Raw genomic sequence first — 21108 nt, 5'->3', positions numbered from 1 at the left:
TTCTAAAGATGCTAAACCGCATAAAGGCCCTGATGAAGGAGGACATGGAAGGCAAAAAGCAAAAACATAAACAAAACCAAAAAAACAAACGCAAGATGTCTTAGACTTCTCACACCGTGTTCAAAAGCTATTTAATACCAATAGGACAGGATTTGCTTTGCTCAGAAGGGTTGCAGTACCATCTCTGGGCAGCAGGTGGCAGCATCTTGGGACCCCTTGTCTGGGATGCTCAACTTGTCTTTTTTCAGGTTTTCCTACCTATTTTTACGTGTTTATCCTTCCATGTGAACTTTAGTATCTGCTTAAGATCTAGAAAAAATGTTTTGGTAGCTTAATTGGAATTGCATTAGACTTATAAATTTACTGGGGGAGAGGGACACCTGGGTGACTCCGTCAGTTAGGCGTCCGACTTCCCCTCAGGTCACGATCTCACAGTTTGTGGGTTCAAGCCCCGCATGGGGCTCTGTGCTGACAGCTCAGAGCCTGGAGCCTGCTTCAGATTCTGTGTCTCCCTCTCTCTCTGCTCCTCCCCCCCACCCCCACGCTCTCTCTCTCTCTCAAAAATAAACATTAAAAAAATATTTTTATATAAATAAATTTACTTGGGGGAACCAATGGAAGTGTCCCATTGAGTTCTCTTTTCCAAGAGCAAGACAATTCTCCATTTGTCCAAATCCATTTTTGTGTCTTTCAGTATTTTAATGCTCTCCTCATATAAATTTCGAACATTCCTTGTTGAACGCACTGCTCAGTATTTTATCTTCTTTGTTGCTGTTGTAACAAAGCATGTTACAACATGTTATATCCTCTCCCTGGTTATTATTTATGTCTGTGAAGGCTGTGATATACTGTCCTATTATCTGCACATAGATTATTTGCAAATTCTTCATGCCTCTGATTTATTTTTCTTTCTCAAGTCTTTCGACCGGTGTGTCCGGAGTGAGCCAACACAACAGTTTGCCCCACTTTGGATCCAGATAAATGAGCCTCAGCCTTTATGGTTGGGTAGCCTGAATTTAAATCTGAGAAAGTAGGTTTGGAGGTCCTTGTAGTAGAATACAATGGAAATCAACAGCCCCTTGACCAAACAAATCCCTGATGTAGGAATTCGCCCTGAATATAGATCTCCCGTAATACAAAAATAAACATGCACAAGGTTATTCAACTGCAGCATTGTTCAAAAGTGCGAAATATTGGGAACTGCTGAGGCACTTAAATGTAAGAGATGTAAAGTGTGAAGAAGGGTACATCCATACAACAGAGGACGAGGCAGAAATAAAATGAGGAAGATCTCTGTGGACTGACATGGAGTGGTTTCAAGGGTGTGTGTGTGTGTGTGTGTGTGTGTGTGTGTTTAATTACTCATTTATTTAAATAATCTCTACACCCAACACAGGGCTCAAACTCAGGACCCTGCAATCAGGAGTCTCATGTTCTTTTGACCAAGCCAGCCAAAGTGCCCCTCTGGGTATATTATTAATTAAAAAAAAAAAAAAAAAAACTAAAGACAAAGAGTATTTATAGTATTTATACCTTTTACATAGGAAATAATTAAATAAGAAAGTAATCGTGTCTCTGCTTATCTTTGCAGAAAGAAAGTCAAGGAAAAGATACCAAAAACCAGTGAGACTGGTTACCTAAGCGGGGCGTCGGGTAGGAAGAGCTCTCCTTTACCCTTCAGAGGTTCTTCCGGCTGGCCTAAGAATGAAATTGACATGACACAGATGAATGGGGGAAAACCGAATTTAATTTCACACGTACGGGAACCCCACATACAGGAGAGGTTCGCAGAGAGAAAAGTAAAGAGTGCTTATGCCATTCTGAGCTGAGGAATGGGATGGGAGCCTGGGCTTCACAGGGAAGGAGGACAGTGATAAAAGCAGTGGTCTCGTCGCTAGACGATTGTCCTGCCACACAGACGGGTCACGCCGGTAAAATTGATCTCTGGCAGTTCCTCTTATTCTGGGAAAGAACTGATGTAGGTTCTTCTAGGTAGTCAAGGGAAGGTCACCAATTTCTCTCCAGCCACAGATCTTGACTGCCTCCGGTTCTAAGTAGTCCACAAACAAAGTGGCACATTCTGGAAAGACTTGTTCTAAGCCTCTTGAGGAGTAAATAGGGGGTGAAGGTGTAGAATGGGGTGGGGGAGGGAGTGACATTTCTCCGAGTATACCTTTTGGCATAGTTTTGCCTTGGTACTCTTAACAAAACAAACCCCAACTGAGTAAATTTGAAGATCTAATTGGCTTTGCTGGGCAGCCAGGATCTGGGAAGCATCCCATCCAACAAATGGAAAGGAACTCCCAGGAACTAGAGGAAATGAGAAGCAAAGGCAGAAGGCAGTTGGGGGGGAGGGGTGGGGATCTATCGCGCAGATCACCTCACTAGGGCTCATCCGGGGAATGAGGGTTAAAGGTCGCAGGTCACGTTCCTGGGAGAAGCTAAAACTGCCGTTACATTAGATGTTACCTCTTGGTTTGCGGATGTGGCTTAGCACAAGTGACTCTATTTTGAGCCTGTGGTCTCATTTTTCCTTTAACAGAAGCTTAATACTAAAAAAAAAATATATTAAAATCAGCAGGAACGGGGCGGAGGGGGGATCCTCACATGGAATACAAAGATAAGTAATTGGAAAAAAAATTGAACCTGTTAAACTATTACTCATAGGGGCGCCTGGGTGGCTCAGCCAGTTAAGCATCTGACTCTTGATCTCAGCTCAGGTCTTGATCTCAGGGTTGTGATTTCCAGTCCGGTAATGGGCTTGAGTATATTATGCTAAGTGAAATAAGTCAGTCAGAGAAAGACAAATACCGTATGATTTCACTCCTATGTGGAATTTAAGAAATAAAACAGATGAACATATGGGGGGGGGGGTGGAGAGAAGAGAGGGAAACAAGCCGTAAGAGATTTTTAAATTTTTTTTTAATGTTTATTTACTTTTGAGAGAGAAAGAGTGAGTGGGCGAAAGGCAGAGAGGGGAGGACACAGAATCCAAGCAGGCTCCAGGCTCTGAACTGAAAGCAGAGAGCCCCACGCGGGGCTCGAACTCACAAGCTGCGAGATCATGCCCTGAGCTGAAGTCAAATGCTTAACCGACCGAGCCACCCAGGCGACCCTAGAGACTTTTAAAGACAGAAAACAAACTGAGGATCGATGGAGGGAGGTGGGTGGGGGATGGGCTAGAGGGGTGATGGGCATTAAGGAGGGCACTTGTGATGAGCACTGGCTTTGTATGTAAGTGATGAATCACTGAATTCTACTCCTGAAGCCTATATTGCCCTGTAGGCTAACTACCTAGAATTTAAATTAAAAATTGAAAAGAAATAAAAAGAATAATGCCACCCAGGGATGTAGGGCCTGCTTGGGATTCTCTCTCTGCCCTTATCCTGCTCGTATGCTCACTCTCTCTCTTTCTCTCAAAATAAATAAGCATTAAAAAAAAATACTGGGGCACCTAGGTGGCTCAGTTGGTTGAGTGTCCGACTTTGGCTCAGGTCATGATTTCACAGTTCACGGGTTCGAGCCCCACATCGAGTTCTGTGCTGACAGCTCAGAGCCTAGAGCCTGCTTCGGATTCTGTGTCTCCCTCTCTCTCTGCCCCTCCCTGCTCACACTCTGTCTCTCTCTCTCAAAAATGAATAAACATTAAAAAAACTTTTTTAATGCAATTCCCAAAATGAATAAACAAGAGACTATAAAAATGATCAGACTGATTTGATTAAGAACTAAATGGAATCTTCTATACCCTACGACCCAGCAATTGCACTACTAGGCATTTATCCAAGGGATACAGGTGTGCTGTTTGGAAGGGGCACATGCACCCCCATGTTTATAGCAGCACCATCGACAATAGCCAAAGTATGGAAAGAGCCCAAATGTCTATCGATGGATGAATGGATAAAGAAGATGTGGTATATATACTATGGAGTATTACTCGGCAATCAAAAAGAATGAAATCTTGCCATTGGCAACTATGTGGATGGAACTGGAGGGTATTATGCTAAGTGAAATTAGTCAGAGACAGACAAAAATTATATGACTTTACTCATATGAGGACTTTAAGAGACAAAACAGATGACCATAAGGGAAGGGAAACAAAAATAATATAAAAACAGGGAGGGGGACAAAAACAGAAGAGACTCATAAATATGGAGAGCAAACTGAGGGTTACGGGAGGGGTTCTGGGAGGGGGGTTGGACTAAATGGGGCAGGGGCACTAAAGAATCTACTCCTGAAATCATTGTTGCACTATATGCTAACTAATTGGGATGTAAATTTAAAAAAATAAAAAATAAAGAACTAAATGGAATCTTCTAGAAATAAAAAAAATATGATCATTAGAGAAAATAATTCAATGAATGAGTGAAACAGCAGATTATACACAGTTCACGAGAAGAATTAGGGACGCCTGGCTGGCTCAGTCGGTGGAGTGTGCAACTCTTGATCTTGGAATCATGAGTTCCAGCCCTGCGTTGCATGTAGCAATTACTTGGAAAATAAAGTAAAATATTGTTTAAAAAAGAGAATTAGTAAACAGAGATAGACCTAAAGAAAATTTTCAGAGGGGCGCCTGGGTGGCTCAGTCGGTTCAGCGTCTGACTTCAGCTCAGGTCATGATCTCACAGTTCGTGGGTTCGAGACCCACGTCGGGCTCTGTGCTGACAGTTCGGAGCCTGGAGCCTGTTTCGGATTCTGTGTCTCCCTCTCTCTCTGTCCCTCCCCTGCTCGCGCTGTCTCTGTCTCTCAAAAGTAAATAAATGTAAAAAAAAAAAAAAAAAAAGGAAAAAAAAAAGAAATATGCTTAAACATATGCTTAAACAGAGTCCTCTCTTCCCTGCCCCCTAAAAAATAAAGACATAGAGAATTGAATCAAGATAACATTAGGAGAGATAAAGGCTGACAATTCCCAACATGTGACTGAGATATGAATCATCTGTACGGGAAGCACAATGTATACGAGGCAGGATAAATATGAAATCCACCCGAGACACACGGTGGGGAACTACACGACAGGAAAAGACCTTTAAAGTAGCCAGAGAGATGGGGCGCCTGGGTGGCTCAGTCGGTTAAGCGTCCGACTTCAGCTCAGGTCATGATCTCGCGGTCCGTGAGTTCGAGCCCCACGTCGGGCTCTGGGCTGATGGCTCGGAGCCTGGAGCCTGCTTCTGATTCTGTGTCTCCCTCTCTCTCTGCTCCTCCCCCATTCATGCTCTGTCTCTCTGTCTCAAAAATAAATAAACGTTAAAAAAAAAAAATTAAAAAAAAAAAAAGTAGCCAGAGAGAAAAACGTAGAACACTGACAAAGGGCCTCTAATGAGATCAGTAGCCAGCTTTTCTCAACAGCAATAACGATAATGGAAGCCAGAAGGCAGTAGAAATCTGTCTTCAAAGTACTGAGAGAGAACGTCACCTCCGACCGACCGAGTAAAGCCATCAAGAACAGGGTGAACTGACGGCCTTTTCCCATGTCTCCAAACTGAGTTTACCACCAACAGAAATTCACGACAGGGACTTCTAAAGAATGCATTTCTAGAAGAAAGAAGATGGTTCTACCAAAAAGCCTGAAAAGAAGGAAGGGAGAAAGAAACTGGGCCAGAGAAAAATCAGTGAATGTGAGGTCATAGAAAAAGGCCCTTCCAGCCTTCACCCTACGTATGTTTTCATCTGGCTGTTCGTCTGTATCCCCCCCTTTTTTTTTAATGTTTACTTATTTATTTATTTAGAGAGAGAGCAGGGGAGGGGCAGAGAGAGGCTCTCAAGCAGGCTCTGCTCTGTCAGCTCAGAGCCCGACGTGAGGCTCGAACCCACGAACTGTGAGATCATGACCTGAGCCAAAATCAGGAGTCTGACAGCCACCCGGGTGGCCCCATCTGTCTGTATTCTTTATCAATACCCTGTAATGAACTGATACGTGTGTTTCCCTGAGTTCTGTGAGCTCCCTCAGCAAATTAATCAAACCCGAGGAGAGGGGGTGTGGGAACCTCAGCTTTACAGCCAATCGACACACAGGGGACAACATTCACTTGCATCTGGCATCTGCCTGGGGAGGGGGGCAGTCTCATGGGACTGAGCCCTTAACCCATGGGGTCTGACGCTGCCTTGAGGTAAACAGTGTCAGGATGGAATTAAATGGAAGTGAACTGTAGGCCCCTCAGCTGTGTCACAGAATTGCTTGGCGCAAGGAGAGGCCCCGCCCCCACAGGTCAGGGCCACAAGTGTCAGAAGTGAAGTGTTCTGTGTAAACGTAGAGGAAATGGGGGTAGACTGGGTTCTTCTAATAGAGTCAACGTGAAGGAAAACTTAGACGACCTTGAAGATACTACACCGTACGGTAAAATCCACTGAACTGTGCTGCTTAGAAGATGCAGCGTCAGGGCGCCTCCATGGGTCAGTCAGTTGAGGGTCCGACCTCCGCTCAGGTCTCATGGTTTGTGAGTCCGAGCCCTGCATCGGGCTCTGTGCTAATGGCTCAGAGCCTGGAGCTCGCTTCGGATTCTGTGTCTCTCTCTCTCTCTCTACCCCTTGCCCGCGTACACTCTGTCTCTCTCTCTCTCTCTCTCAAAAATAAACATTAAAAAAAATAAAATAAAACTAAACTAAACTAAACTAAAATAAAATGCTTGAGTCCAGGGGTGCCTGGCGGGCTCAGTCGGTAGAGCATGCGGCTCTTGATCTCAGGGTCGTTGAGTTTGAACCCTGGGTGTAGAGATTGCTTAAATAAATAAACTTTTTTAAAAAAACTTTCTTTAAAAAAATAAAAGATTAACCCACATTCAAGGAGGAAGGGGAAAGAAGGCAAGCAAAAACCATTACCCCTTAGCATTTTCCTCAGCTACAGCCATGTGTAAAACTTGTGTGTCCAAGGAACATACAAGCCCACGAGGAAGGGGGAAGAAGGCACATGAATCTGGGAAAGGTTTAACAGTCTTGAGCCCACAGCACTGACTCTAATTCTGGGGATAAATCTAACACCTTTAAGCAGAGGTTACTTTGTTATAACTGGTCCCACAATTTTATCCAGGCATTCTTTCTCGCTATTAAGACGCTCAGCCAGAAATACATTCCAAACTGGCTTTCTTTTTTATTTTTTTCTTTTAAAAATTTGTTAATGTTTATTTATTTTTGAGAGTGAGACAGAGCACAAGTAGGGGAAGGGCAGAGAGAGAGGGAGACACAGAATCCAAAGCGGGCTCCAGGCTCTGAGCCTTCAGCACAGAGCCCGATGCGGGGCTCAAACTCACGGTGAGATCATGACCTGAGCCGAAGTCGGACGCTTAACCGACTGAGCCACCCAGGCTCCCCTCCAAAACTGGCTTTCTGGAAAGCCTAGCTCTCTCACAAATTTGGAGTAAAATTTTGACGGGAACACACAGTTCCATGAGAGATCTTGTCATACTCAGTAGTTCCCACCCTCTTCCTTGACCTGTTCCAGTTTGGGCCAAGAACCCCAAGTACAAGTTCACACTTCCAAACCCCAAGGCCTCTTCCCACCAGGAGTAAACTGGGAGGAACACCAAGCCTGGGCCAGGAATGGAGCGGTTGGTTTATCAGTGGGCGGAGCTAGGGTTGGTGCTTTCGAGGTTGGCGCCCGCCATCCGTCATGAATCCCAATTTCCCTCCTTCCCTCGTCTTTCAAAGGTCAACTGATCAGGGGGCCCCTGGGTGGCTCAGGCCAGTGAGCTTCCGACTCTGGATTTCGGCTCAGGTCACCATCCCAGGGTCGTGGGATCAAGCCCAGCGTTGGGCTCCACACTGAGTGTAGCCCCTGCTTAAGATTCTCTCTCTCTCTCTCTCTCTCTCTCTCTCTCTCTCTCTCTTCCCCTCTCTCTCTCAAATTCAAAAAAGAAAAGAGAGAGAGAGAGAGTGTGTGTGTCACTGATCAGGTACCGTGTTACTAACACCCCTGCCCACGGGCGACGTTGTCCCTCCTCTCCCACTTTTCCTGGGGCTCGTGTTTCTCTGTCAACACATTTAAGGGATGTAAAAGGCTAAGGGGGAACTCTTAACGCTGCACACCGTTTTCTGCTTTGTCCACCTCTGTTCCACCCCCTTGCTACAGAGATCAGGAGAGATTAACAAGCAGGATAGAGGTTCGCGTAGGAATGGGGGGGGTCTGACGTTTACCTAGGAGAGGACGGTCGGCTCCTGGCGCTTCTCTCCACAGCGGTCCTCACATATCCTGTTGACCTGTATGCAAAGGTTAAAGTCAAACACGTGTGTTCCCAGAAGGAGAAAAGTACACCTTACCGCGCCTAAGGATTTACGCTTGTCCACAAAACTCGTGGGCAAGTCGGTTGATACGGAAACATGGCGTTCTCTGGGTCGTCACATCCTGGGCAGACACACTGGGCAACTTCCTACCTGGAAGGCAGGAAACCACAGGCCTCGCGCCAACCCCTTTCACAGACACGCACTTGTGCATGCACACACACGCTTCCTCGAGATCTCAAAGCCCATAGCACACCCGGGGTGATGCATGACAGTTTCCACCATCAGCTGATCGTAAGTGCAGGAAAAAAACATGGCCCTGCACGCCTTTGCACTTCGTGTGGGCACCGCGCTCCGTTCGAATGAAAGACAAACTTGGCAGAGCTGAACCCTTGTCATGGATGGGGAATTTCTCGCCCACGGAGGCAGGCCTACTGATCTGGCACTGCTTTGTGGTTTGGGGGTTTCGCCAAACTGCAGTGATGATCAGTATTTCGGAGTCGGGGGCTAACGAAAAAAATCACTTGGGGTGATAGGATTTGCCAAGAGAGATTTGTCAGAAAGGAGTTTGGGGCGAGGGAACAGGTAGGGTTCTGACTTCGACAAGCAAGAGCGTCAATCACAGCGCCTGGCTGGGTGTAGAGACACGCACCTCACCTCTCGCTGGGGGTATTTATGGACTTGCGAATACACCCCCACAGCCCTCGGGAGCCTCTTTCTCCTGCCTTCCTGTCTCCCAGCCTCCGGGGGCTGGCAACTAAAGAATCCACGTTAGGCTAGCTCTCTCTTCTTTGGACATAACCTGTTCTCGTCGTTGGGAACGTCTTTGTCCCTGGAATTCTGGAGTGTCGCCAGGGGGGAGGTTTCCATGCCTATGTTCGCAGAGGCAATCCCACTTGGGTGTCTGAGAGCCCTTCTAATCTGCAAGCCCAGCCCAGCTCCCTTTCTATCAGATCCGGAAACCCTTTATCATTCACCGGCTAATGTACATTTCGCTGTCTTCTCCGGTGTTATCTCCCCCAGATCTGTCCTCCACCCCAGAGAGAGAGAGAGAGAGAGAGAGAGAAACAGCACAAGTGGGGGAGGGGCAGAGAGCGGGAGACAGGATCCGAAGCAGGCTCCAGGCTCTGAGCACAGAGCCCACAGTGGGGCTGGAACTCACCAACCGAGAGATCACGACCCGAGCCAAAGTCAGATGCTTAATGGGCTGAGCCACCCAGGCGCCCCTATATAAATCACATCTTAAAAACGGGGGCGGAGGATTCTGCCCTGTGTACTAATTATTTGCATTTCAGCAAAGACTAGCATCTTTTTTCAGACTCTAGTGAATTTTTAAATTTATAAATCATGGGTTTTGCGTTTTGTTTTGCTCGGTTTGAATCCCAAGACTTTATTTACTTATTTATTTTTAATGTTCTAATAGAATCTCCATGGAAAGCCTCATGTCACCATTGAGTTAGCCCTCCCACCGGCCCCTCCCTCGCTCTCCTGCTGTGGGTGGTAGCTGTTGAGCTTGACCTTCCTCCCTCTCTGGTTGTGCAATCCTTCTTCCAAATTAGCCGCTCTCTTCGGCTTGCGTGGAGCTCTGTCTTTTCTCAGCGACCAGGCCGGCCATCTAGGGTCTGAGAAGTGAGGCAAGAATGACAGTTTCCACATTTGGGGGCAAGGAGAGAGACGCCAGCACACCACCAGCCCTCTCCTGAAGCCCAGGCAAGAAGCACACGGCTCCCGGGGCCCTCGGTGGCGCCATCCCAAAGGCCGAGCCTTATCACACCTGCCTGTGAAGCCGCCTTCCAGGTCTTCCAAAATCCGAAGGCTTAAAAGATGGCCACATATTTGCTCATGATTTTATGGACCGGCCACTGGGGCTGGGGACCAGCTTCCTTCGGCTCTGGCCCGCGGTGACCCACGCAGCTGCGGACATCGGGGGGCTGGACTGGGGCTCCGGTCCACGATGGCCTCTCTCCCCCGTCTGATAGGTCATGCTGGCTCCCGGCTGGGCGTCTCCGTCCTCTTCCTCAAGGAGGCTACGGCCAGCTCCTGGACGTGATTGCAGGGGACTCAAGAGCACATGAACAGAAGCCGCAAGGCCACTAGAGGCCCATTTTCAGAAGGCAGATGTCATTTTGGCCACATTCTATGAGCCAAAGAAAGTCACAAGGCCAGGCCAGAGTCAAGGCGCGGGGAGACAGACGCGCCCTCTCGTTGGGGGGTGGGGGGGAGTGTGTGCATCCCAGGATGGCAGGACCCGGGGCAGCCATCGCCACCAGCGACGTGCCCGCTGCCACGGGGTTCGCACGTACAGCGCTGCTCTTACGCCGTCCGGTGCCTGGCGGCATGCGCAGACGCAGGGCTTCCCCGAGAGGGACTCGGTCTTTCTCATGGCCCGGTGTCGGTCCCCAACAGTCTGCGCAGGGCGGGAACAGCCCACTTTCGCACGGGGCTTCCTCCGTTCCTCAAACCGCTGCAGGCACAGTTGGCGGGCACAGCCAGCTTTACGAAGTCGGTACTGTCATCGTTCCCGTGTTACAAATGAAGACACCAAGGCATAAAGCAATGAAGAACTTAAGGCACTTGTCCCAGTCCACACAGCAGAACTGAGATCGTGGCTTTGCGATCCACCCTCTGGAACGTTCTAGGCATCCGGAGGTATTCCCTTCTCTGGCATTTCCCCCTCCCTTCCTTGTCTACTCCGTGGAATTCGGGGGGATAGAGGCTGGAGCACACATCCCTGCCTCTCTCTCTCTCCCCAGCTGCCACTCTGAGGCCAGGAGGCGAGGCTTGGCAAGGACATCTGAACCCCGGGGGGTTCACTGGGAAAGGAAGCAAGGAAGCGTTTGATTTGTTTCAGGGCTGAGGTGCCAGCTGTCTCCAGGGACCGGCCTCAAAGAGAACTTGCCTGATCTTGTGCTCGGGGAGAAAGAGCACCCCACAGGGGTTCCCAAAGAGGATTCTGCCAGAGGAGACAGGAGGACGGGGCAGGCATGTGCAGTTCCGAGGGACTGACTGAAGGCCACTGGTTCCCACTTCCCTCACCACACACCTTATGTACACACACACACACACACACACACACGCACACACGCACACACGCACACACACACACACACTCCATTTCAGTGTATCTTCATTTCCTATGCCCAGCCCTCGGAAGGTTCCCTCCCAACAAATACAGTTAAGTCCAAATAGGTGGTCACGTTGCTAGGCAGCTGAGACCGTGTCCAAAGCTTGCCCCTGGAATCGTCCATTAGGGCCAACGCCACCATGGCACTGATGTCAGGTATTAGCAAACACATCAGTGGACTTTACAAATCACATCAGCAGCTAGCTGAGTGAACGGTTGAAAGTGGGTGGCAGGGAAGTGAATTAGAAGCCAACTATCATCCAAATGGCTTTTGGCCACTTGTAGTGGAGGTGGAGAAAGGAGTGGAGATTTGCAAAATATTTAGCATCAAGATGGCGAATGAGTTCCATCTGGATTCCAAACTAATTAAAAAAAAAAAAGTCGCTGAGAACAGTTTTAAACATGATAGAAAAGTCATGAATCACTATGATCTATCTTGAAATAGTTAATGGGTTAAAATAAATACAACATTGGGGTGCCTGGGTGGCTCAGTCGGTTAAGCGTCCAACTTCGGCTCAGGTCATGATCTCACGGTTCGTGAGTTCGAGCCCCACATCAGGCTCTGTGCTGACAGCTCGGAGCCTGGAGCCTGCCTCGGATTCTGTGTCTCCCTCTCTCTCTGCCCCTCCCCCATTCATGCTCTGTCTCTCTCTCTCTCTCTCTCTCTCTCTCTCTCTCTCAAAAATAAACGTTGAAAGAAATTAAAAAAATATATATTATGGCAGCACAATTAAGATGAATGATAAAATCATTTTAAGTTCTGTGATGTTAACGTTTTTGTTTCCTACGGTTACCGAGACCAATTACAATTGTGCAAAATTTTATCCGTTGCACTGGGCGATACAAGTGGGCAAATTATCTATTGTCAAAACTAGTTTTTCACTTCTTACAAAATGACATTTATTTTTTTCAAGAAGTTGACATTTTCAAGAGGTTGGAAAAAAAAACCCAACCCTTCCCATTAATAGGTCTATAGAAAATAAATATAAAAAAAGAAACCTTTTAACTCTCAGAAAGCATTAGGCTCTAATTGTTGGAGTCACGAGTGCTAATTCATACTCTGACAGATCCGGAACATCCCGGCTGATGTTTAAAATTTGGTCATCAAATGTGTTTTCTTTTCGCAAGCTGGGTTCTACTCAGCTTCAATTCAGTGCATCAATTTGTCTTTTTATAAATTCTTGAAATACAACTGGGGCAATTTTCACCATGGCTTTTTTTTTTCTTCCATAAAACACTTTAATCGTCTGAAAGTGGTTTTGATTGAAATGACAAACCAGCCTCTGATGCATAATTAGAATATCTAATAAATTTTGATTAGAAACTTGCCTGAAATGCATGCCACTTCAGATACCGAAAAATAAAAACTGATTTTAGTAAGAATGCCTTTTTACAAAGATGCTTACACAAGACTGTTTCAGAACACAGCGTACTTGAAGTTTTTAAGTCTTCTTGGTTTTATGAAGCCATAATCCACGTCGTAAGTGAAAAGTATGTTATACATACTTTTCAAGATTGTTTTAAGTCTATTTATCTTAAGAGAGAGGGAAGAAAGGGCACAGAGAGAGAGGGAGAGGGGAAGAGAGCTGAGCACAGAGCCTGATGTGGGACTCGATCCCACGAACCATGAGATCACGACCTGAGCCGAAATCAAAAGTCAGACGCTCGACTGACTGAGCCGCCCAGGCAACCCGACTTTTCAAGATTTTAACTCAACTTAATGATGACCTTATATTCATAGAAAACAAAATCTAATGAGGTATATTTCACATGTAGACAAAATAAATTAACCGATTTTAGAAAATTTCAAACATACACAAAAGTAGAAAGAATAGTGGAATAAACCCCTATTGCGCAACTCGTATTAACAAAAATTAATGTAGTTATTAATATAATTGTCGACTCACGGCCAATCTTCTCTCACCGGTGCTCTCGTGCCCTCCCCACTTACAGTTCAGACGGGATTATTTTAAGCGAACCCCATACACCATATTGTCCGTCTGTAAATACCTCAGTATGTCTTACGAACGGGTACGAACTCTTTAAAATAAGCCCACTACTATGACCGTATCTAAAAACGTTAACAATTTTCCTTAGATCCACCAAACACCCAGTTTGTATCTCATACTTCCCTGATTCGGCAATAGAATTTTAGGGTAACAAATCAACAGTGAAGCCAACGTTAAGTTCAAAACCATTGCAAGATGGAAGACACAGACAGACTGAAAGCGAAGGGTGGAAAAACATTTACCACAGAAATGGAAAGGAGAAAAAGAAGTCAGGCTAGCAGTACTTACAGCAAACAAAACAGACTTTAAAACAAAGACTGTAGGGGTAGCCGGGTGGCTCAGTCGGTTAAGCATCCGACTTCGGCTCAGGTCACCATCTCGCAGATCTCGCGGTTCGTGCGTTCGAGCCCCTCCGTCGGGCTCTGTGCTGATGGCTCGGAGCCTGGAGCCTGCTTCAGATTCTGTGTCTCTCTGCCCCTCCCTGCTCACGTTCTGCCTCTCTCTCTCTCTCTCTCTCTCTCTCTCTCTCTCAAAAATAAATAAACATTTAAAAAAAATTTTTCAGGGGCGCCTGGGTGGCTCAGTCGGTTAAGCGTCCGACTTCGGCTCAGGTCATGATCTCATGGCTCGTGGGTCTGAGCCCCGCGTTGGGCACCGTGCTGACAGCTCAGAGCCTGGAGTCTGCTTCCGAATTCTGTGTCTCCTCCTCTCTCCGACCTTCCCATGCTCATGCTCTGTCTCTGTCTCTCAATAATAAATACACACTAAAAAAAATTTTTTTTAATTACAAAAAAATAAAGAGAGAAAGATTTCAGCATGACGTGAGGGACTCCACAGATCCAGGCTCCAATGAAATGGGTGAAAAGTGTAAAAAGACAACCATTTACAGTAGCTAGAAGTGGTCCTAAGGGTATACACAAATGATAAAATATCTTCAAGAAAAGCCACTAAAATCTGAGAAGGGTGTGTGGTATTTGAGCCCAAACTGCTCCCTCTCTCCCTACCCCCACTCCAGATCGGTGCAGCTGAGAACACAGGGCCCCTCTGCCCTCAGCTCCCTGTCACGGGGCTTTCTTCCAGGGAAGGGCAGGCCATCAGCATCTGTCACCCTGCACCGGCCACCTGTGGCTGAGGCTAAGTTCTGGGCAAGCGTGGCCAAGTGGTGGGGACTCCCTTCTGCTCAGCTCCCACTCACGGAATGGAGACTCTACCTTGAGCGTGACGTCACTGAGGATGCAGAGGGCTTGGCCGTCCCTGTCCTGGCTTATACGGTGGTGGTTTCATGCCAGGAGGGGCAAGCTGAGAAGACCTGAGGCCTACTGCCTCCCATCTGTCACGTGCTCAACTCCTAAACAAGGGCATCACTCAGAGAGAGATGATCACACCATCGCCCCCCACCCCAGCTCCAGAGCCCCGGCTCAGAGATTTGGCCAGAGACGGAAGCAGGTTATAAACTGCATAGGTCCTGGGGTGCCCGGGTGGCTCAGTCGGTTAAGCGTCCAACCCTTGATCTCAGTTCAGGTCTTGATCTCAGCGTCATGAGTTGAAGCCTGCATTGGGCTTGATGCTGGGCACGGAGCTTACTAAAACAATAAAAAAACAAAACACACACACACACACACACACACACACACACACAACCTCTCAACCATACAGGTCCTAATCTCTTCCCACAGGAACTGGCTTTATTTGCAACAGAGAGCGGAGAAGTTCAAGCCTAAGGCAACTGGGAGAAGATTGGTAGGTTTCATGAAGCTGTAGGTTCAAGAGTAAGCCAGCTAGTTTGCAGGAGAGAACCAGGGAAAGGGACAGGTGGCAGGAGCCCTCCTCAGTAGGAACACTAACCTCAGAGGAGTGAGGGGTCTGTAGAGCAATTTCTGGCCCGGGGCATTGTTGTAAACCCTAGAGCAATCAGATGGGGTTTGGTCAGGGAAAGAGGTGTAGCGTGCAGCCCAAACCGCCGCCAACCCAGGGTGACATGCCCCAAATCACACCTCCCTACGGGGAAACATCAAAGGTTTAACACTTTAGGGGAATTGGGGGTGGGAGTGGGGGGAGGCTTCCCTAAAATAAGCCAACCAGTCACTAAGCAAGCAAATAACAAACCTGGGATGGAGAATGGGGGTCCAGTACCCAGAGTTGCTACAGTACATTTAAGAAAAATTTTTTTAATGTTTATTTTTGAAAGAGAGAGAGATAGCGTGCACACGGGGGAGAGGCCAAGAGGGAGGGAGACACAGAGTCCGAAGCAGGCTCCAGGCTCCGAGCTGTCAGCACAGAGCCCGACGCGGGGCGCGAACCCACGAACCCATGAGATCATGACCCGAGCCGGAGTCGGATGCTCAACCGACCGAGCCGCCCAGGCGCCCCGCTAACAATACATTGTCTTAAATGTTCCGTTTTCAACAAAGACATATGAGACAAGCAAAGAAGCAGGAAAGCATGACTCTGCTCTCACTCTGGAAACAGACCGCAGCAGGAAGTGCCTTGTGAGGGTGGCCAGATGTTGGATTTCACCGAGGTGGAAAAGTAACCATGAGGACACGGGTCAAATTCAGAGGCAGATATGGCAGGGTTAGGATGCAAAGGGTCTGCTCCACCGGGAACGATGAAGGCCTGTGCTGGCCTCAGAGGGGACAGTTTCAGAGGGTAACCAGATGGCAGGGAGACACAGAGATGACATGAGCCTCCCCTACCCAGCAGGGAGCCGGAAGGCAGCTGGAGGTAACCGAGGAGCAGAAAGCGGCTGGTGTCGACACCCCAGCTGGAGCTAAACGTGTAGCGGCTCAGATTGTGCAAGGGTCATAATCTTTCCTGCCTGGACAGAAAAGTCCAGGCTTTTCTGATGTGAGGGGTGGGGGCGCCTGGGTGGCTCAGTCGGTGAAGCGTCTGACTCATGATTTCAGCTCAGGTCATGATCTCACAGTTCGGGATCAAGCCCCACGTCGGGCTCCAGGCTGACCGTGCAGAGCTCGCTCGGGATTCTCTCTCTGTCCCTCCCCCGCTCACACTCTCTCCCTCTCTCTCAAAATAAAGAAACTTTTAAAAGACAGGTGTAGGAGGTAGGCTGTACTTGTTGACACGGATGGTGCGGGGCCAGCTCCCACACAGGAAGAGAGCACTCCTCCCCTACCCCTTAAGGCTGGAGTCCAGGCAGGTGGAACCTGGGCTGCGGTGAGGACCAAGTTTGTGGGCTTGAAGATGGAAGGTTGGAAAAACAGTTGGCTTTGAATGACACTTTAGATGAGATAGACCTAACAGATATCGGTATCTACGCCTATATACTTGTATCTATCTATATCTACCCATCTGTATATATCATTCCATCCAAAAACCCTGGAATACGCACTCTTTTCAAGGGCACACAGAACACATTAGGCCACAACACAATAAATTCGAAACGACCAAAAATTAAAAAAAAAAAATTAAAAAAAGAAGAAATTAATAGTGATTCCCTTTCTCGCCGTAAAGTAGGAGAGGCATTTACTGAAAGCAAGGGTGAGGGGCGCCTGGGTGGTGCAGTCGGTTAAGCGTCCGACTTCAGCCAGGTCACGATCTCGCGGTCCGGGAGTTCGAGCCCCGCGTCGGGCTCTGGGCTGATGGCTCAGAGCCTGGAGCCTGTTTCCGATTCTGTGTCTCCCTCTCTCTCTGCCCCTCCCCCGTTCATGCTCTGTCTCTCTCTGTCCCAAAAATAAATAAACGTTGAAAAAAAAAATTGAAAGCAAGGGTGAGTGCGTGCTTGGTGGGCTCAGAGAGAGGGCCTGAGGTCTCCTTAACCACCGCTGGAAGAGAAGTAACATCCACAGGGATTCTGATGGCCGAAAACCACAAAGACCGAAACAAAGCCCTGAAACCCTCGATTCCATGTAGCGCCCGGTCAAGGTGGTAGCGAGGCGCAGCTCGCTCGCAGGCAGTCTTGGAACACAGGCAAGAACCTCCCCTTTGCGAGTGCCCTCCGGTGACCCTGGCGTGGCCCACAGAGGAGGTGAGAGAACAGAGCCCGAATGACCCATTCCTGCCCACAGGCGCAGGCCCCGGGAAGCTTCTCGGGAAGCCTGGTAGTGCACACCTGTTGCTACACCAGATTTGCTCCCACGTGGGAAGAAAAGGGGAGGGCGGATCGTCCCTGGGAGAGAGAGGGTCCCTCTCATCCCTGAAGCTCTTCACAGCGGGGGGCCAGAGGACCTCACAGTCTGGGGGTGGGGGGCGGGCTAAGGCCCTGGACGCTGCCTGCTGGAGAGTATACCCCCCACCTACGGGCCAGGGCTGCCCCGCCCTTGTAGGTGACGCCCTCCCTGGTGACACCAGAGGCCTTGTCACACCTTTCAGGTGGTCCCTCTGCCGCCCGAGAGCTCCAGGCTGGCTTTTTCTTTGGAAAAAGAACGCTATGCGATTGACGACCCTGGCTGCCCCGGACGATCACCAAATGAGGGGAAGAAAGGTCTCAACTACCCCCGCCCCCACCCCCATCAGACGCCCTACCCACCTCGCCCCCTTCACCTCCATCCAACACAGGGTCTGCTCCTCCGTCCTGGCAAACCGCCTCCCCCCCCCCCCCCCCACACCATTGTGTCCGCACTTCTGGAAGGACCCGAGGTGCCAGGGCCTGACCGACAGCTCAGGAGGGTCCTTCCGAGGTGAGCCTCCCGGCCGCCGTCTCCCCGGCGTCTGGTATCCGGAAACCGCGGGGGGCGGGGAGGGGCAGAGAGCGCGCAGTGCGCGGCCCACCCGGCAGGTGGCGGCGTCTCCCCGCGGCCCGCCCCCCTCGCGGGCCCCCCGGACCGCGCGCGCCTGCCCTTGACCGCGGCGGGAGACTTCCCGGCTCAAACCCCGGCTCGCCCGGGTGCCCGCTTCCGGACAGAGGGCAGCGCCGGAGGGGCGCGGGCAAGCTTCGAGCGCCGGGGGGCAACACGCCCGCCCCCGAGGGTGCGGCGCGCCGGGGCAGGAGGGGCGCGGCGGGGAGGCGCCGCGGAGGCAGGAGGGGGGCAGGGCTGGTGGGGCTGGGCGGCCGCCTCCCGGAGTCCCGCCCGGCCCTCCCGGGCCTCTCCCCACCGCCCGGGACGGCGGCGGACGGGGCGCCCGCGGGTGAGGGCTGCATGGGGCCCCCGCGCGGCCCGCTCTGCTGGCTGCTGCTCCTGCTCACGGCTGCCTGCTCGGGGATCCTCCTCGCTCTGTACTCCTCGGCGGTGGGGCCCTACCCGGGGCCCCGGTCTGGAGCCAGGTAGGGGCTACGGCGCGGTCCGACCGGAAAGGCGCAGGGGACGCGCGGGGCGCCCAGCCCGGGCCCCATCAGTTCGCGCGCCGCGTTGGCCTCCCCGGGGTCGGGGGCCCTTTGTCCCCGGAGCCTCCACCCGGGCGCCCAACCTCCGCTGCCCGGTCCCCAGAGCCCTTGTCGGGGTCCGAGAAGGACCTCGCACCTTGAGCACCGGCCACTGGCTCCCGAAAGCCTTGTGGGTTTGTTCCCTCCGGATTCCCTGATTAGAAACTTTCTATTGTCCAGATTTGGAGTCAGATAAAAACAGCCCCGTTTTTGTCGGGAACTCTCCCTCGCTAACGGCCCATTTCTCCGACTCTGCTTTGGGGGAAGGGACCCAAGTCGCGGTTCCAACTTCGCCGGGATCCTCAGCTCGCCTGTGGCGGGTCGCCTTTCCCGCTCGCTCCGTCCCTGCCCTCCCCGCGCCGGGCTGCCTTCTGTCCCCCGCGCGCCGTTTGCTCTGTTAACTACTTTTGATAAGCGCCGTCTGGGCGCGATCCCGCGAAGCGGCGGACTCCCCCGGGAACACGGGCAGCTTGTGGGCTGCATCCAAGTTCCTCTCCTTGAGCCTTCTCCTGGCTCCACTCCCTCGCGCTCGCCCAGCGCACCTTCCTTGCACTCGCGCCCCGCGAGGATAACCCTTCGAGCCTGTGTTGGGTAGGTGATAGTGCCAGTTACTGAAGAAGCCTCAAAAGGACTTGGTTTTACGTCTGGGAGGCGGATCGAGCTGTGCCCCGTGTCCGGATTAGGCAGGCCGCAAGGGCCCCCTCCACAGTCTCGCCGGCCGGCCTCTGCGCCCAGGCTTTCCCTTCCAGAGCGCGCTGTTACCACCTGCGCTTTCTTCACCAAACCTCGCTCCGGGCATAATGGGATGAAAGCAAAGTCAGTATCTGGTCTCGGGAAAACAAGGTCAAAAGGCATCTGAAGTTGCGAAACAATAGAAAACACGTGCAACCCATTAGGAGCCCCGTCCCTTTAGAACAAAGGGTGACCTAGCAGAGGGTACCTGAAGTTACTTAATCTCCCGGGAGCCCGAAATTGCATAAGGCCAGGCGCTGAATGAGAGAACCCTTTGTGAATTTTATGTAAAAGATGTTTTGAAACACGTTTAAGCACCCTTTGAAAGTTATCTAATAAACTTTAAATATGAGGTTGTCCAACATCCATTATGTCTCAACAAAGTTTTTAAAGGTCTTTACGCCCCAGGCCGGGGGGCAGGGCTTCGCTACAGGAGATGGATGTTTAGTGCCCGGAGAGGCTGGGTGGGAAGCCGGATGGTACCGGGAAGGCGGGGGCGGGCTGCGTGAGCGCCCCAGCTGGGGTGGGAAAGCAGGTGGCCTGGCCAGAGAGCCCCTGTAGGGAAGGGTGCTGGGACCCCGTCTTACTGAATCTCATTGCAGCCCAGGAATTTACCCATGGCGGAGGAATCTGGGTCAGCAGTTTCCGGGCGTCAGGATATCTAGACTTACTTAAAAAACAAAACAAAACAAAACTTTGTTATGGGGGCGGGGCCGATGGTGAGAACAGAGGCTTCCAGTTACCTGCCGGTTACCGTCTGTTGTCAACATCATTTGGGCGTTTTGTTTTTTTAAGTTTATGTATTTATTTTTGAGAGAGAGGGAAAGGGAGAGCCAAAGAGCATGGGGGCGGGGGAGGGGCAGAGAGAGAGAGAGAGAGAGAGAGAGAGAGAGGGAGACAGAATCCCAAGCAGGCTCCGAGCTGTCAGCACACAGCCCGATGCCGAGCTCCAACGCACGAACCATGAGATCATGACCTGAGCCGAAGTCAGCCTCTTAACCGACTGGGCCACCCAGGCGCCCCTGTTCTATTTTATTAATTACTGCTGTGAATCTCTTACTGTGCCCAACTTATAAATTAAACTTTATCATACATACATGGATGTGGAGGAAAAACCACAGTGCGTACAGATCCGTATGCACACAGTCTGTATGGAGTTCGGTACTTGCCATGGTCTCAAGCGTCTGCTGGGGGTCTTGGAAATACATCCCCCGGGATAGGGAAGGACCACTGTACAAGGTCCTTATTTCTCATCAGGTCAGGAAAACATCCGGGAGGGGCATATGTGGGCTGACCCCCTCCCTCACTCCTTCCAGGCCCTCCAGACAGGTATCTAGAAGCCCTTGGATTCCTAAGAAGGAGGGGCTGGGAGAAATCACTGAGCACTGGTGGGGGTGGGGGGGTGCTCTAGAGATGAGCAGGCCTCCCTGAGTTTGGGGTGTTCAGAGCAGCAAAACAGAATAGGGGACTCCCCTGGAGGGGTTCTCACTGCCCCTGAGGGCTGGGTACTGTGTCCCCCGGTCCTTCTTCAAAGAGGGTCCTGTCCTGCTGAGGACAGGAACTACAGGTTGGGGTGTGGGGGCAGGTGGCCATCAGAGGGGGAGAGAGAAGCATGGGGGAAGGGATCATGCCTGCTCTTTCTGGCCTGGCCCTCCTGGGTCTGTGGAAACCTAAGTGAGGCAGGTCACAAGCTCCCAGGCCGCTCAGCTGGGGAG

The 21108-nt window shown here is 50.4% G+C and overlaps 1 protein-coding gene and 1 long non-coding RNA gene across 3 annotated transcripts in view; one reads left to right on the top strand and one right to left on the bottom strand.

Annotated features, from left to right (window-relative positions):
- Positions 1–1727: 1727 nt before the first annotated feature.
- LOC123382029 lies at positions 1728–9222 on the bottom strand. The gene is made up of 3 exons (XR_006589785.1): positions 8861–9222; positions 8125–8187; positions 1728–2050 (listed from the first exon to the last, which is right to left on the bottom strand). It is a non-coding gene; the product is annotated as an uncharacterized LOC123382029 (long non-coding RNA).
- A 9093-nt stretch (positions 9223–18315) lies between these two features.
- Positions 18316–21108, top strand: part of ST6GALNAC2 (ST6 N-acetylgalactosaminide alpha-2,6-sialyltransferase 2) — a 31402-nt gene continuing 28609 nt past the window's right edge. Inside the window, exon 1 of one of the 2 annotated variants that reach the window (XM_045044021.1) lies at positions 18316–18562. In XM_045044021.1, coding sequence (XP_044899956.1) covers positions 18438–18562 — 125 coding nt within the window. In that variant the 5' untranslated portion in view covers positions 18316–18437. The remainder of the gene's footprint in view (positions 18563–21108) is intronic. The other variant, XM_023244046.2, reaches the window with a different exon arrangement.

This window comes from Felis catus, chromosome E1 (genome assembly GCF_018350175.1).
Source record: "Felis catus isolate Fca126 chromosome E1, F.catus_Fca126_mat1.0, whole genome shotgun sequence".
Classification (NCBI taxonomy): domain Eukaryota; kingdom Metazoa; phylum Chordata; class Mammalia; order Carnivora; family Felidae; genus Felis; species Felis catus.
Note: the sequence above shows the minus strand (reverse complement) of the source record. Positions and strands in the feature narration are given on the sequence as shown.